The sequence below is a fragment of the Thunnus maccoyii genome, chromosome 22, assembly GCF_910596095.1.
Source record: "Thunnus maccoyii chromosome 22, fThuMac1.1, whole genome shotgun sequence".
Lineage (NCBI taxonomy): Eukaryota > Metazoa > Chordata > Actinopteri > Scombriformes > Scombridae > Thunnus > Thunnus maccoyii.
In genome coordinates, this window is record NC_056554.1 from 2,070,516 (window position 1) to 2,087,016 (window position 16,501).

General features: G+C 38.8%; 1 protein-coding gene across 1 annotated transcript in view; it reads left to right on the forward strand.

Annotated features, from left to right (window-relative positions):
- The window catches only part of adam19a (ADAM metallopeptidase domain 19a), a 196,099-nt gene that overhangs the window by 77,307 nt on the left and 102,291 nt on the right, over positions 1 to 16,501 (forward strand). The window contains exon 3 of the mRNA XM_042400718.1: positions 5,968 to 6,044. Coding sequence (XP_042256652.1) covers positions 5,968 to 6,044 — 77 coding nt within the window. The remainder of the gene's footprint in view (positions 1 to 5,967; positions 6,045 to 16,501) is intronic.

Below are 16,501 nucleotides of genomic sequence, written 5' to 3' on the forward strand. Positions count from 1 at the left end.
TGTTCTCTCAGGCAACAGCCAATCAGAGGTCATGGTCAGTATTCAAAGTGAGCAATCAAAGGAGAAGTCTATTTCATCCCCACATCCAAAGTCTCAAAAGTCAACTTGCGTGCGCTCATCACAACCCAGTGTTCACGGGACCACATTTGTGCACGCGGAGCAGAAACGTTCTCTCTGCTAACGGATACTGTTAGTATTAACTCTGCTTCACTAGAGCACAGAGAGGACCCAGGCTCAGAGCTCCATCTGATGTTTAGAGGCTGCCTCGCTCTCTTCATCCCCCCCTCCATGTCTAGCCACACAGCCAGGACCAGATAAGCATCAGCCAGCGGCACGACCGATTCAACAAACGTCCTCCACCTTTCTTCTTTCTCGTGTTGTCTATTGTCTTCTTCGCTTCCTCTCTTCCCTTTACTGTTGTTTCTCACTATCGGTTTGTCTTTTCCTGTTTCTTTGTCGTATCGCCTTCTGTTTCTCTTTCACTGCCTGTTAGCATCTCTCCAACTGTCTCTTTTCATCAAGCGCCTCCTCTACGGGACTTTTCTAACTTTTTAAACTCTCTGTCCCTCTTAATAGCCTCATCCCATTTTTCATCCTCTCTCTCTCTCCCTCTTAAGATGCCAGCATACTAACAAAAATCCAAATTGACTGACATCCAAACACAATCAAACATGTCACCAGTTTAAATTTGCGTATACCCGATTCAGCTTAATGCCACACATTTATTTGCTCTCCGAGTCAGTGGGGGTTTGCAGGGTGAAGATTAAAGAGGTGTAACAGTAACCTTGAGAAATCACAAGTGGAAGCTGGAATCACTTAGAGCACAAACACCAGCGGCTGCTGTGAAAAGAACGACACATGCGGCTCAGGGAACGTGAGGATTCGGAAGCCGTTTGATCAGTAAATGCGCAGATACCTCACAACAAACTCAGTAAGCAGAGCCTCCGAACCAATCATTTTGAAGAATTGACCCTGAGATGTAAGCCTGAAGATATGAAGAGAGGCAGTGAAGTGGAAAAGGGGAAATGGAGATGCTTTTCCACAAGGCAAAGTAACCAGTCATTTGATGTTTTGAACTAGTAGGAAATCATGCAGATGATGAATTCAATGAAAAGCTGTTTTTTTTTCCACCCCTTTTAACCCCTTTAGTGAATTTACGTAGCAGGCTAACCTTTGCCTCAAGGCCTCAGTATGCTTCAAACAAACTAGGTCGTACAGCATAGCAAAGGTGTCACACATCTGAAAGGCAGTCATAGCCGTCTCCTGGCTGCATCCCACTGCCTCTCTGATCCCTCTCCAAGAATTCTCTGTCTTGTGTGTGTCTTGACGTAACGACTAGTACAAATGGAGATGAGGTGCACACTTTCAGACAGTCTCTTCTCGTAAGCGTTCGTGGCTTTACACGCTCCAAAAAGTTAGAATTAGTCGTTTGAAGAGAGCTTGAGAGAGCAGTTCAAAACCCTTTCGAGTTTCACACTGTCACACATCTGCTCAATCGCTGTGTAAAGTGGGTTGTTGGACCGTCTGTTCCGAGAAGTTACGAAGATTGTCAGGATTTAGTCGATCCTGCTGTTGGAAAAGGGGGGATTCAGAGGCTTTTAGGCGATCTGATGAGCACTTTGTTTGAAGCATTAAAGACCTTGTTCAAGCCATTGCTTCCTTTAAGTCATGGTTATTCTTGAATAGAACTAGTCAGAAATTGTGAGGCGTGAAATCGCCCTGACTTGTGCACAAACATGGTCATTTCCATAAAGAGACGCTCCCAAAACACTCTATGTGGTCAACAACATCTCTTTAAAAAACGCCTTAATGTAGGACGACTTGAAAAAGATAAAGAGGACGAACATCACAGACAATATCCAGATTTACTGCTGAATGAAGTTCAGCTAAACCAAAATGTTTTGACATATTCATAAGTGGAGATTGGGAACAGAACCATTTCTTTGTGTTTTTCCTGTTTCTTTGTTGTCAGAACAGCTTCTTTGTCATTCATTCAAGAAGGGAAAATAGTGTCGGTATAGGAGCTGTATAGAGCAGCAGGTGCTCTGTAATGCAGAGGAATTATGGAACAATAGCAGGAAGTCAATGTAAATTTAAAAGAACAAAATGTCACTTTGAAAGAAGTCGTCTCCTTGTCTCAATATATTGAGACGTTTAATATTAGGGCATGAACATTGCATTTAAAAAGCAACTCATCTGAAAATGTTGCATTATTTTATATGTAATTTGCAACATTAGTTAGGTCAAGTATGTATTGTGGCGGGAATTAAATCTGACAAGACAGTGACTGACAGAACACACAGAGTGGTTGTTGCCCTGGGACAGCAACCACATGCTAGTAGTGGCATTGAACACACCACCCTGACTCCCAGCTGCTAGCAAGTTATGACAGTATACAGCTTAGGAAACTGTCTCTTTGATACTGTTGTAGGACTAGCAGGCGTGCAGTGTCACTTCAGATCATTCTGACAGACACACAGTTGCACTCTCCTTCTTTTTTGGCGGAGGATTTCCTCTGTTGAGACAAGTGTAATGATTTCACGGGTGCTTGTAAAGAGTTTATGGTGTTTTCAGACTCTTGTCTGCCGTGGTGCTGCAGTCTTCCTTAAAGCAAACCCCTGACAGTGGAAACACTGAATGCGACACAGATCATTTTGTTCAAGTCTTACACTCCATTTGCACAGGACTAGTTTCACCTGGGGATGTATCATTTATTTGCCGATAGTTTGAAGTGCACAATTTCTTTTCTTTGCATAGACACAAAATGTTTTACTTACTTTATGTACAAGTGGAATCTATAGAGGATGTTTTTCTTTTGCTAGAGGGATTTCACAACTTTCGTAGGATCTGTAGCAAGCAGCACAAAAAACACAGGATTCAGTAGAATTTCATCGTTCAAGTATGATTTCCTCTAGTCGATGGTACTTGTCTCTATTACATAACAGCCATTACTATGTCTGATAGGCACGGGTAGGAGTGTTGTGTTTTTATCTGCTACTATCATATCAGTTACAACTGCATTGAGTGTGAATGCAAATATTGATAATACCTAGATTGTGTCTTTGCCAGGAGGAGTTATTTTCTGCTGCACAGTTAAGTGCACACTGGATGAGAAATGAGCTTGTATGTAAATTTCTGATGTTCTCAACTGATGTCAAGGTTGGGCTGTTCTTGCATTGCCATATGCTCCTGTATACAGCTCACCTATGGGGTAAAATGAATTGATGGCAACATTTAAACATTCAGTCACTAAATGCTTCTCTTTGCATCTGTAAACTGTTTTGTCCTCAGTAGTAGAAAGAAAAAGATTGAATGTTTTTCCCCTTGATGCAGTTTCCAAAGAGGGAGTTTCCTCTGCACTTTTTCTTGCCAATAGTGAGAGAAATGAGTTTGAGTTTTATTTTTGGAAATAAGAAATGAGCTCAAGTGTTTCTCATTACTAAAACCAGATGGACAAGTTATAATTAAATGTATCTCCATATTGTAAACATGTGGTAACAGTCAATCTAGATCTAGAAACTGAAGAAAACAAAACATCAATATTTAGTTTTCCATCTGCATTTTTCATCGTATGTATTATGAAACAATCGAAAATGTGCATCTAGTTTGTTTCTTTTGTGGTCCTACAGTTTAAGCCACATAAATGAATTTGTCAATGTGTGTTTGACACCGGAATAAACTTGGTTAATAGTTGGGACTGTCTGTCAGATGGTCCACTTTGATCCACAGTAAGACATCCTGACAGCTGCTGGGCAGTTTACCAATCTGCTGAGGATATTCATGGTCCCCAGAGGATGATGTGTAATGGTGGTGACCCCCTGGTGTTTCCTTTTGCACCATCAGGTCAACATTTATACTTCTGCACAAGAACTATTCAAATCTGACTGCCATAAATTTTGCATATCACATTGATATACCCCAGAGGATATACCCCAATGATTTGAAGGCTCCAAGGGACACTTAAATCCCCTAGTGGGACCCTCAGAACAAACTACAGATTCAGCTGCTCAGTCACTAACTAACCTCAAGTGCAGAACTTTGTGTTTAAAAACCACAAGTCAAAGCATCACCTGCCCCCCCCCTTTAAAAAAAAGAAAGAAAAAACATGGGGAAAAAAATGGTGGTTTGGTTTATTGGCAACATTCTAATATAAAATACAATCTACTCCATCAGACTTGATTAGGGTTAGAATGTTAGAATGGATTTATTTCTACCCTGTTGTTTTCTTGAGCCTGACTGATATTATCTAATCACAGATACAGTACCAGTCAAGAGACATACCTACTCATTCTAGAGTTTTTCTTTATTTTTTGTCAATTTTCTACATTGTAGAACAATACTGAAGACATAAAAACAATAAAATAACACACATGGAAGTATGTAGTAAACAAAAAGTGTTAAACAAACCAAAAGTGAATTTTTTGCCTTCACCTTGAGACCACCAGTTGTGTTGTGCTGAAGTAGTGTTGGTATACAGCAAATAGGCCTTTTCCACTACTGTAGTAATCCATATTATAGCAACAACCGCTCAACCAAGTAAAGAGAAATGACAGTCCATCATTACTTCAAGACATGGAGGTCGGTCAATCTGGAGAAGTTCAAGACCTTTGACAGGGGATAGTCAATAGGGGCCACTATCGGGACTGTCTAATATGCTTCATAAAGGTTTTTTTCTTTGGTCCTTACCCTGCCTAGTTTGACACTGTCACATACCTGCTCAATCGCTGTGTAAAGTGGGTTGTTGGACAGTCTGCTCCGAAAAGTTACGAAGGTTGTCAGGATTTAGTCGATCCTGCTGTTGGAAAGGGGGATTCAGAGGCTTTTGGGCGATCCGATGAGCACTTTGTTTGAAGCATACTAAGGCATTAAAGACCTCGTCTTGTACAAGCTATTGCTTCCCTTAAGTCATGGGTATTCTTGAACAGAAATTGCGAGGTGTGAAATCACCCTGGCTCGTGCACAAACATGGTCATTTCCATAAAGAGACGCTCCCAAAACACTCTTTGTGGTCAACAACAACCCTTTAAAAACGCCTAGTAGCCTTAATGTAGGACGACTTGAAAAAGATAAAGAGGACGAACATCACAGACAGTGAAGTTGATTTACTGCTGAATGAAGTTCAGCTAAACCAAAATGTTTTGACATATTCATTCAGTGGAGATTGGGAACTGAACCATTTCTTTGTCAGTTATTAAAGAAGGGAAAAGAGTGACTGGCTAATATGCTTCATAAAGGCTTTTTTCTTTGTTTCTTATCACTAGTTGTACCATTGTTGTTACCTTCGTGGAACATGCATATAGTTAAAATTTGTATTTTTGGCCATTATGTGCTTTAAAATACATGTGCATTGCTTAGTTCATCAGAATTAGCTGTGACAAATTGTTGATGAATCAATCAGTCGATAAACAGAACATACATTGGTAACTATTGTTGAAAAAATGTCATTTTTCAAGTAAAAATGCCAAATATTCTCTGGCTCAGGCTTCTTAATGAGGATTTGCTGCTTTTCCCTATTTTATATGGTTGATCAAATTGAACATCTTTGGGTTTTTTTGTACTTTTGGTTGGACAAAACAAGCTATTTCAGACACACAGACTCTGAGAAATTGTAATGGCATTTTGTAACATTTTTACTTAATTGCAGCTCTAATCAGAGTACAGTTTGAACATGACTTTCTAATCCATGCCTTATTGTATTTCCGTCTCAGAAAAGTATTCTGAAATAGATTTTTAGGAAATACATCAAATGTCAAATATATTTATTCCCCAATCAGGTTCAGTGGCCACTCACCTTCAAATTAACTGCCTTCCGGCAACTTGCTGTCTGTGTTACCTGCTGGGTGAACAGTCAGTCTAAATGTGTTGTAAATACACTTTGATGCTTTGAAAATGCACTTTAAGTAAAGTCTCCCTGGTGAGTTCTTCTACTGTGATGACCTGACCCCATCTCTCCCCTTAATCCGACAGGACGAGTACCCAGTCAGAGGGGAAATCGTGCTCTCATCCAATGACCTCCAACTGGTGCTACAAGTAGAACGTAATCAGTGAGTATTCCTTTCTCTTGTTCCATCTCTACTTCCTTCACAACTTTAATATGCTCTCTGTCTTCTACCTGAGCCAGAGATGAGCTGATTAAGGTTTGAGACCTTGTTAAAAGAATCCGAGACTCAAGAACCCTTTGGGTGCTCAACTTTTGCACATGCCACAATGAATGTTTTTATTTTTTATGACATAAAGAAGCTATGCATTAATGTTTGCTGAAAATATTGTGACTGAAAATGTTCCATATCCTAGAGAGGTTGTGTTTACATCTTTTTCAATTAAAAAAATCACCAAAATGTTATTTATCAAGAGGTGCCCAGACTGCATACAACTGTATGGAAAAAGCTGCGTGTCTTCTCTCTCACCTCTGTCTTTACTTTACCACAGAAGCTCAAGGTTACTAAATGTTTGAGAGCTTATAAAAGATTGAAGGGATGGGTGTAGGATATGGATGTGCAAACAGCATTTGCTGCTTAAGCTCCAAGGTTCGGGCTCACATACTCACAAGCTACTTACATAATTTCATGACAAATGTTCGGGGGTCATGGTTTCAACCCTGTCATATTTACCTCAAGAGAATATACCATGCGCTCTTGAATCATAGCTTCAGCTAGATATTTGCTGCTTTGAATGGGGAGCAGAGAATGTGGAAGTGACACACCTCAGGGCAACAAAGAGAAGCGAGGCTAATCAGAATGAGCAGCGAGCTCCACAGAGGGCACGTGGAACAGGGTTCAAGGCCAGCAGAGGTTATGATGTTCCTGTGATAACATCAAGGGGAGCTCCCTCTGATGTTAGCCTGAGACGTGCCGAGACTCCCGAGGTGCACCACTTAACATGCTCGTAAAGCTCGGAGGTGGAGAGAACATGTCTGAACACCTCCCCACTGTTCATCAGAGCAGGGATTCCTAACCTAACAAATAGGTCCTCATTAGACTGCAGACGTGAGGATTTTATTAAATGGAGCTGAGAGGACTTTAATGGTTATTATTTTCATTTTTTTTTTTGCTTTTCCCCTCTCCCTAGAGTAGTAGAAAACTGCATTTTTATACACAAATATGCAGAAAACAATCAGACGATTCCTAAAGACCACTAAAGGACCCCTGAAGGGACGTGAATGTACCCCTCTTTAAAAGACAGCTTTACAATATTTCAAATCAACAGTGTGAGGAGCCCTAATGGACATTGAAACAGGATTTTCTTGCCATAATCATTCCTCCTGCAAATTTTCACCTCATGTCATTTGTGCAAATTTGACAGTTTTGTACATCCTGTGTTTTTTTTTTTGCCCCAAACAGCCAACATACCTACTGTCGCTAGCAACGGACGCACTGATTTGTCAGCTCAGCCTCTGAAACACCAGTTATTTTTGTAATCTCCATCCAGTGTCTCATTTTCCTCTCAGCTCTGTACGTTTATGAAGCAGACTCATGAAGCCCCCGGGCTACGAATTTTTCGCCCAAGTCATCTGACATCTTCGCATCTTAATCCTGTTTTTCCTGTTTGACTTTGTATGTAATCGCGCCACATCTGAAATGCGCCTTGAGCTCTGAATACACAGGAAGAAAATAACCCCCGATGATGTCATCAAGCTTATCTTAGCTCAGGCCTGGAGACTACAAGTTTAAACAGAAAGGCTGTTTTACAAAGTGGGGGTGTTGACAATGCAAGTAGGGTCTAAACCAAGTTTCTGTTGATTGCTATTGCATTATGGGAAACGTGGGATCCAATGTTTTTGGGGGCTCGACCTATTCTAGGAACTAAAAGTCAGGATATCTTAGCCTCTGCTGCTTCAATTTTCACCCTTCTTTTTAAAATCGATCACTTTCAAGTCTCTGCATTAGATTGCATCACTAGAATTCAAAATATAATAAAAATAACACACATAAATACTATATTATTGCATGATGCTGTAGTTCTGTCTAATTATTCTAAGGCATTATGGATGAAGAACATCGTAGCCTCTTAGCAAACTTAACATTGGCCAAATATAATAGTTGCACAGCTGTGATGCAACCACTGAGTAAGTAAAGCTCAGCTTGTTTTAGATGATTCTGAAACATGTTAGAAAATCTAATAAAGGCTAAGTCTGAAATATAAAAATGACTTTGCAAGCTTGAATTAAATTTAAGGTTTATGGCTTGATTTTGTCTGTCACTAGCCACTGCAATACAAACTTAGATTATCATAAATCTACATTTATGATCATCTAACTTAATCTAGGATAATCTAAGAAAAAAAAATTGATTTAAGCTTATAATTATAGACACAAATCACTTGATAAGATGCTGATTTTTTTTTTGCAGTATACAAGGAACTGATGTAGTAAAGTAGTTTCTTGTTTTTTTCATTTTGTATGCCTGCTGCTAAAAATATGATAATAATAAATAAATACACTATGAATATAAGAGATCATGCTGCCAGTTGAAGAACCAGGATGCACAGTATTAACGTACGTTTCAAAGAGCCACGTACACCTCATCGCTGTCTGCTACAATCTATGTGTGTAATGTTACACCGAACACATGGCACGTTCAAAGAGGAACTGCGGTTTTGGCACAATGATTGTTGGTTTGTTGTGAAGGAATGTGGGAAGCGTTGAGCCGCAGGTGCGTGTCATCAAAAGAGCTGAGCGAGAACAAGATGCTTCAATGGGGTGGCTCATAGAGGATTTCGGTATTTCAGTCAAAGGCTGTGTACACATACTGGATGCACAGGATTTCGGTTGCTTGGAAACAGATTGATGACTTGGAGAAAGAGGAGACAAATGGAGGAACTGACACAGACGCTTACGCAGAAAAACAGAAAGTCCTGAGACGTCGGTGGCATGTATGGAACCAACAGGCAGTGATGAATGAGATAGAGAAGAGCTAAGAGCTGACATGTGACGGTACACTGAGTCTGGGACAGGCAGTCACAGTGTATAATACAGGACAGCCACTTGGCACAGTCTGTGTTTATTTTAAACTAATGGTTGAGTCCCAGTGAAACACAGAAGTTTGGTCTGGACCAGCGAATGTAGGTCAGAGAGAGGGACACAATCTGGGGAAGCAGTCTCTCTAACGAAGGAGGAGTTACTGGGAATATTACTGGAAGCTGAGTTTATTTTATCTACTGGGCTGTCTCCGTCTATCCACTGGGACATGACTGGAAGATGGCCAGGAAGAAGCAGGGGGTTTGAAGGCCAGGATCATTACTATTAGACTTATGAAAGAAGGAGAAAATATATCTTGTCTCTCATTATCACAACAAAGCATGTCTGTACAGGGTGAAAAAAATCTGTATAATGATAAAAGTATAACATAAGTACAACAGTTTGTTGTAGTTTGTTACAAGAACACCTCGCATTATATTGAATACAGCATCAACAACAAAGCACTTCAGTATTAGGAAAAATTACAAGGAGAAAAAAAATCTTGTTGTAAGTGTAAAAATAACAAAGCACCTTCTTATTAGCTGCAAAAATGTTGTGTTATAATGATAAATATGTCTAGGAATAACAAAGTAAAATAACATTATTATCATAATCTCATTACAATGAAAACATTTTGTTATGTCATTAAAACTATCATGTTACTTAAAACATAATGTCTTGTTACAAGGAGAAAAAATATGTCATTATGATAAAAGTATCTCTTTATTGTACCTCATTATCTCAACTAATACATGTATGAGGGAAAATATCTTCTTATAATGACAAAAACACCTAATTATTACCACACAGTATCTTATTACAAGTAGAAAATATAACTTGTTATAATGAATAAAGTCATTAGTAGGAGAAAAATATCTCATTATAATGATCTCTTTATTGCCACATTACCAAAAGAATAAATATCTTGTTATGATGATTCTAACCTAATAAAGCATCCTTTTATTGACTGCAAAAAATCTACTTATAATGATAAATGTGTCTCATTATCACAAGTGTCTTGGTAAAATGAGTTTTTCGTACAGAGAAAAAAAAACATCTTATGATTATAAAAGTATCTAGAAATCCAACAAATTACTATTTTATATAATTACATCATTATTATTATTATCCCAAAAAATTATTGTGAAAAAATGTTTTCATAATGATAAAAAATAACTCTTTATACCAACAAATCATCTTGTTAGAAGCAACAAATATCTTGTTTATAATAGTAAAATGATCTAGTTCTCACCGCAAAGCATCTCTTTATGTTAAGTATGTTATTATAATGATGTATAGCAACAAAACATCACCTTATATATGTGGTTATAAAGATAAAGCATGTTGTAGTAGTAAAATGATCTTATCACATTCTTGATATAAAAAGAAAAGTAGGTCATTATCACAACAAAGTATCTAAGTAGGAGGAATAATATCCTGTCATAATGACATATCAAAAAATCTTTGGCTTTCTAATAATGTGAAGGGCTTTTCATTCTAATGAGAAATGTTAAGAGTAGTGCTCCTGTAATTTGCTCCGATCAAGTGCTTTTCCATTTTCTAAAACACGATGAAGGTGTTAGTTCTGTGAAACTGACTGGATAGTAATTATCGGATACCTCTCAACCTTCCTCTCTTCTTCTCTCTTTATTTTTATTTGAAGTTATGAAATAAAATAGGCAAAGGAAATGAAATGAGTGTGTTTATGTGTTGTTGTGGTTAGGGGTGCAGCAGCAGACATACTGGAGCTGGATGTAAGTGACTTGCTGATATCTGAAGTCTGACGGACTGGTTTTAAAACTGTGACTCGTCCACTTGAAGCAGTTTAAACAGACATGAGTGAGGAGGAGAGAGAGAGAGGGATGGAATGAGAATGAGTCGGGAATGCTCGAGGGGAGCTGACCTACAGAGAGATCCTGAGAATAGATTGAGAGTGAGAGTGAGGAAGGCTGTTTGTGTGTGTGTGTGTGTGTGTGTGCGTGTGTGTGTGTGTGTGTGTGTGTGTGTGTGTGTGGTGGGTCCTGGAATGCCAGCTGACATAAGGCTGGACATGCCTGTGCTGGCTGGAAAGCCCACAACAGACAGATGACGCAGTGTGTGCTGGCAGATTGTGAATCACATGTTTGGCTTATCATGACGCTGACTTGTTTGTTAGTCTGTTTGTGTTGTTGGAGTGTGCAGAGCAGGGCCTCAGGGCATCTGACAGCACTGTTAGCCACGTCTGGCTATTATCAACTCAAACCCACATGAGGGTATAAGGTCACTGAAGTGTCGGAACTCCAACTGGTGTAATGAGCAAGACACCACAAAAATCACATTCATGCATGCAGGAAATATCTTAACTGTGTCCCAGCTCTTTACTTCATATTCATTATAAGCAGGTTCTAAGTATAAGGGGTGTGCCCGAATACAAATACGTTATTCAGCAAAGCACAAATAGTGGGGTTTTTTTACTAATATTTGTTTCATACAAATTATTTGTTTTCAGGAAGAAAACCATGTTAAATACCAGTGCACACGTCGGTTACATCACTATCTCAGTGTCTCTCCTCTGCTCCGCTGTTACGTCTATCAGCAGGTCTCAACGAGGGGAGTCACATCCACCTGCTACATGACACACATTTCCTAATTTGGATATTACTCCTGGAGTTGAGGGTGTTCCCCAGAGATAAAGCTGAGCTACAGACACAAGTGAAGTGCTTCCAAGAGAAAACTTCATGAACACTTATTTAATTTTCTAAAATTAAAAGCGTAATGAAAACAAAAACAGGATTTTTAAACCTCTTTCCACTTTTATTCAAATACAAATACAAATACAAATAGTTTTGCTGCCTTAACAAATACAGATACAAATACAAATACTGGACCCTATGTACATCCCTACTAAGTATGTGCACTAGTAGAGTTACTACATAATGTACAGGAGCTGGGGCTTTATTCTCACCTCAGAATAAAATAAAATAACATCAGTAAAGCAACTTCAAAGGACCAGGCTTTAACACTCACTCGTCTCCTCAGCAGAACATCTGGCCAACTGACTGAGCACATGCCTTGTGTGCCATTACATTCATTGCTTTTCTCACATCTCAATAAATCCCTAACATAAAATAAATTGCATCTTGATTGTACAGTTACAGTTTAATATTGACTCATTTTGATCAGCAATGTCTTAAAAGTGACAATTTTCCACCCACCAGCTGCGATTTTCATATTTTATAATGAATGAAATTGAATTCCAACAGTGAACATGAACATACACATAACAATACAAAATGTGCTGCACAAAATGTGAAAATAACATAAAACAATGTTTATAACAATAGAATAAAGTGGGAGCTTGCATATCTGGATAAAATTGAATAAAACCAGTATGATTGGTGCCTCTACATCTTTACACAGAGTAAGTTCTACACTAAATGTTTTTGGGCTGTTTTAGCACTCTATTGACAGGCACACTCCTCAGCAGGGCCTCCAATAGCACAAATCACACAGGAGGTGACATTGCCAGTAAAGTTAGTCATACATTATAATATGAATTTTATAGACCACATAAAAGTTACCCAAAATATATAGAGACAAATATACAGCTGGAGAATAATAACAAAATATGTCTGGAAATAAAAGATGGTGAAATATATACCATACTATACTAAAAAATAAGTATTAAATAAGGCTTCAATCTTTAGAAAAACATTTTTCTTTCCACTATTTCCATGACCAAGAAAAATTTTAAACTGCAACCATTTAACTAAAATGGGCAAGAAGTCCTTGAAGTGCTCAGAAAAAAAAAGGAAATTTGAACTACAGTTGGCTTGGGATTGTAGATGTTTCCATCTCCATCTTTTGTATGATTGAAAGCTACTAAATGGACGTTTTGGTGAGATTTGTGGAGAGTTTTCATTTGCCTTCCATGGTCATCATCAGCAAATGAAGCCAGCTCAGGTGCCATTACCTTATCTAAGAGTGGTATGTTCATGTGATAACAGTTAGTCCTATATGGGGGTAGATGGTAAACCGTTCCATTTCCTGGTGAAGGCTGTGAGATGTGGTTGAAAGTTCAGAAAAAGTTTGTAAGCTTGTCAAGTTTTGCCACACACTGATCCAGAGGTCAACAATGAGTGTTAATGGTCCACATTAGGTGTCTCTGTGCAGTTTAATTGTTAGCAGCTTTCTGTTTGATTGACATCTGTTGCGCACATGTTGCATAATTTCCTGTTTGTAACAAAGCAAGAAGTATATCAGAAATCAATGTTTAACTGCAAAAACACATACGGTATATACATGATAGTTAGTATGCAGTACAGTTAGGTTGGCATGAAAATGCATCCAAAAAGTTATGAAAGTGACAGCATCAAAAGGGACTTACAAATCAACTTGAAACACTGAAACATAAAGAAGATAATTTGTGGTTTTACGGGGAATTATGTGCTGGAACGATATCTTGTGGGTTGCAAGATGTGATCAGAGAGCACCTGACTGTTATTTACCAAGAAATAGCGCATTACCCCTCCTAAAAAAATTTTCTTTTTTTTTTGCATTTCCGTTTGTGTATTGATTAAAAACAAGATGTTAATTATTGAGCTTCAGAAGTGTTGGTTGGTGTATTTTTTAAACTTAGGACAGAGCCAGGCTGTTTCCCTCTGCTTCCACATCCTGGGTTAGGGTTATGGTTAGGAAAACCTCTTTCACTGTTCATATGGACACCTGACACACTTGGAAAAATTGTAAACCTATCCTTAAATGCAAGAGATATTTTCCCACCAGTAACTATTTTATGGAAATTAGTACAGTTTCTTCATCCAGCAGGAAACAATCTCAACAGCAGAAGTCACTGCCACACAGAGAAAATGAAAACTGCCTTCAAGGGAAAGAAATACTCTATATATTATAAAAGGAAAAATATTCTTTTTAGAAAATTGAACTGTCACAGTTTCAATTTCTTAAATCAAGAAAAGCTTTTTTTTTACATTACAAAGTAAGAAAATCATTTCCAGTAATGTTACAGGTGAGACTGTTTATAAAGGTGCATAATTCGTGTGTGCATATTGAACTTGTACAAGCATTGAAAAAGAATGAAGCAGTATGTATGTTATTAAAAAAAGTGTCAGCAGGTTAATCATCATATATAAAATATTAATAGCATCAAAACAATTGGCCATATCATTCAATTAGTTTGCACTGGCTGGAGGTGCTCAGCAGCGTTATCTACTGGCCTCAGTATCTCCCACACACACTGCTCAGTATGTTGGCATTGCACTTAAAGACCACATTTAATTTTAATTGCAAATTTTCTGTTGAGGGTTACTAGATGAAGTGTAAGCCCTCTTTATGTTAATGAAAGCCTTGATTACACTGCCACCCTGGGATGATACGTAATGAAACGGGCTTCCATTGTACATAATGATGAGGAGGACCCTTGCAAATCTGTCGAGTTGAGCTAAATGTATTGCCGCACTTCAGGCAGCGGACCCGACAAGGTGTTAATTAGGACTCTGGTCCTATGAGAGTCTGACTTTACAAAGACAACTTTAGAAGGAACGGCGTGTTTTAAGCACTCTCCTGGCAACAGCTTTTATTATCCCAGTTCCTTCATCGATTTTTCCCGAGGAACTAGTTTATTTGAACTTGGCTGCAGCCCCACAGTGTCTCCACTTTAATAGTGATTAAAATCAATAATGAGCTTTGTTCTGTTAATCTGCTCTAATCCTGCTCGGGATGTCAGTAGGAGACGATGACTGGCAGCTCAGAGCCAGCCGCACCCGCCTCCTTTTTATTTTAGAGAAGGAAAATCCGAAGAAAAACCAGTCCGATTTGGAGCCGCTTCAACTGGCAGGATGAGGGGATGAAGGGAAGAAGGGAGAGAAGGGGGATGACGTGTGAGTCGGTACCAGGAAATGAATTGTCCTTCAAAGGCTCATCAGAGTGTGGGAAAGACGGAGACGCTGCAGAGGGTTAGAGACACTCACAGGAAACAGAATAAACCTTCAGTGAAAGTTTGTCCTGGAGGTCAAGGAAGGAGAAGAATCTGGAGGAGGGGGAAGTCGATGTAAAACAGAGCGACTCGGAGAAAGACGGAGAACAGGTGGTGGAGTTTGGGTGATGAGCAGGTCTGGCAGACTCAGCTTGACAGATCAGACTCTGTAATGTTTCCTGTTTGGCATGTGCTGAGGATGTAGTTAGAGCAGCTGTGCAGCCTTGAAACATTATTTATTTGCTCCACATTTCTATACACACACACACACACACTTTGACAACTGATGCGTGTACAGTACAGTCTTGTTCACCATTGTGTTTGTATCCCTAAAGCCAGCGTAGCCTCATCTGTCAAAATGTGACCTTCTGAAAGTGAATGTCTGAGACAGACCACGACCAAGGCTTAGTCCTGCAGGGCTTTGTTGCCATCTCTCATTTCGTTTCACGCCTTAAGTCCAGGATGACTGATGGCCAGAGCGAATCACACTTCACACACCTTCTCCACGTCCTCTTCAGGCCACAACACACAAGTACAGAGTGAGAAGCTTCTTAGATCCAAAACTTTCATTTGAAACCTTTAAGATTTGAATGATAACAAAGCACACATAAATACAGCAGTGTGATTTATTCTATCTTTCAAAGTGTTTCTCTGTGAGGTTTTTTTTTTAGATCAGTTTTCTGTGTTTATTCCGTGCACTTGGTGGAGCATGCTAATACATTCCCAACAATTAAATTGTTTCCTATGAAAATGACCTTGAATGTATTTGAATGTGCACTGAGACTTGAAAAGCTGAGCCACAGTCTATTGATGTCTCTTTTATTTGAGATTTCGGCTTTCAAAATGTCCCTGCATGGCATTTCCCAAATCCAATTTCTCTCCAAGCCTGCCCTTTTAGATTTGAAAAATCATGCAGATTTCAGCTGGCAGCCTGCTGGCCTTCTTTTGGACTCCCCAAATGGAATGGCCTTTCTAGTGTTAACATGTGATTGTGTTAGAGTCTGTGCAATTTTTGAGATTTTAGTGCTAATCGTAATCATTCAGTTAACACTACAGAATGGTCATTTAGCAGACAGAACAGAACACAACACAACAGCACAAGCAAGAAAGTCAGGAAACTGCTCTTGCTATATTAGTTTAATCATTTTAGAAGTGAGGAGCTCTAACCGTCAGACTAAAGTGCAACAGTGATATACTGGCAGGAAGTATAGATGCAGCTGCAACTTCCTCCTGTTTTTAGTCATATATATATTTAGGCTATATATGTCCCTTCATGTACTGCTTTGGTCTAGACTGAAATATCTCAACAAATATGGGTTGGATTGCAATAAAGATTTCTTCAGACATTCGTAGTCCTCAGAGGATGAATCCCAATTCTCTGCCACCACAAACATGAGTTTGAAAGTTTCGTTTTTGAATGAAATGACAAATATCAGATGGATGGTCATGATATTTCCTCTCTGGATGAATTCTAATGACTTTGGTGATTCTCTGACTCCATCTAGTACCTTCATCAAATTAAAATACCAGAATTTTAATTTGTCCAATACTTAAGTTTATGACCAAAAACCTGC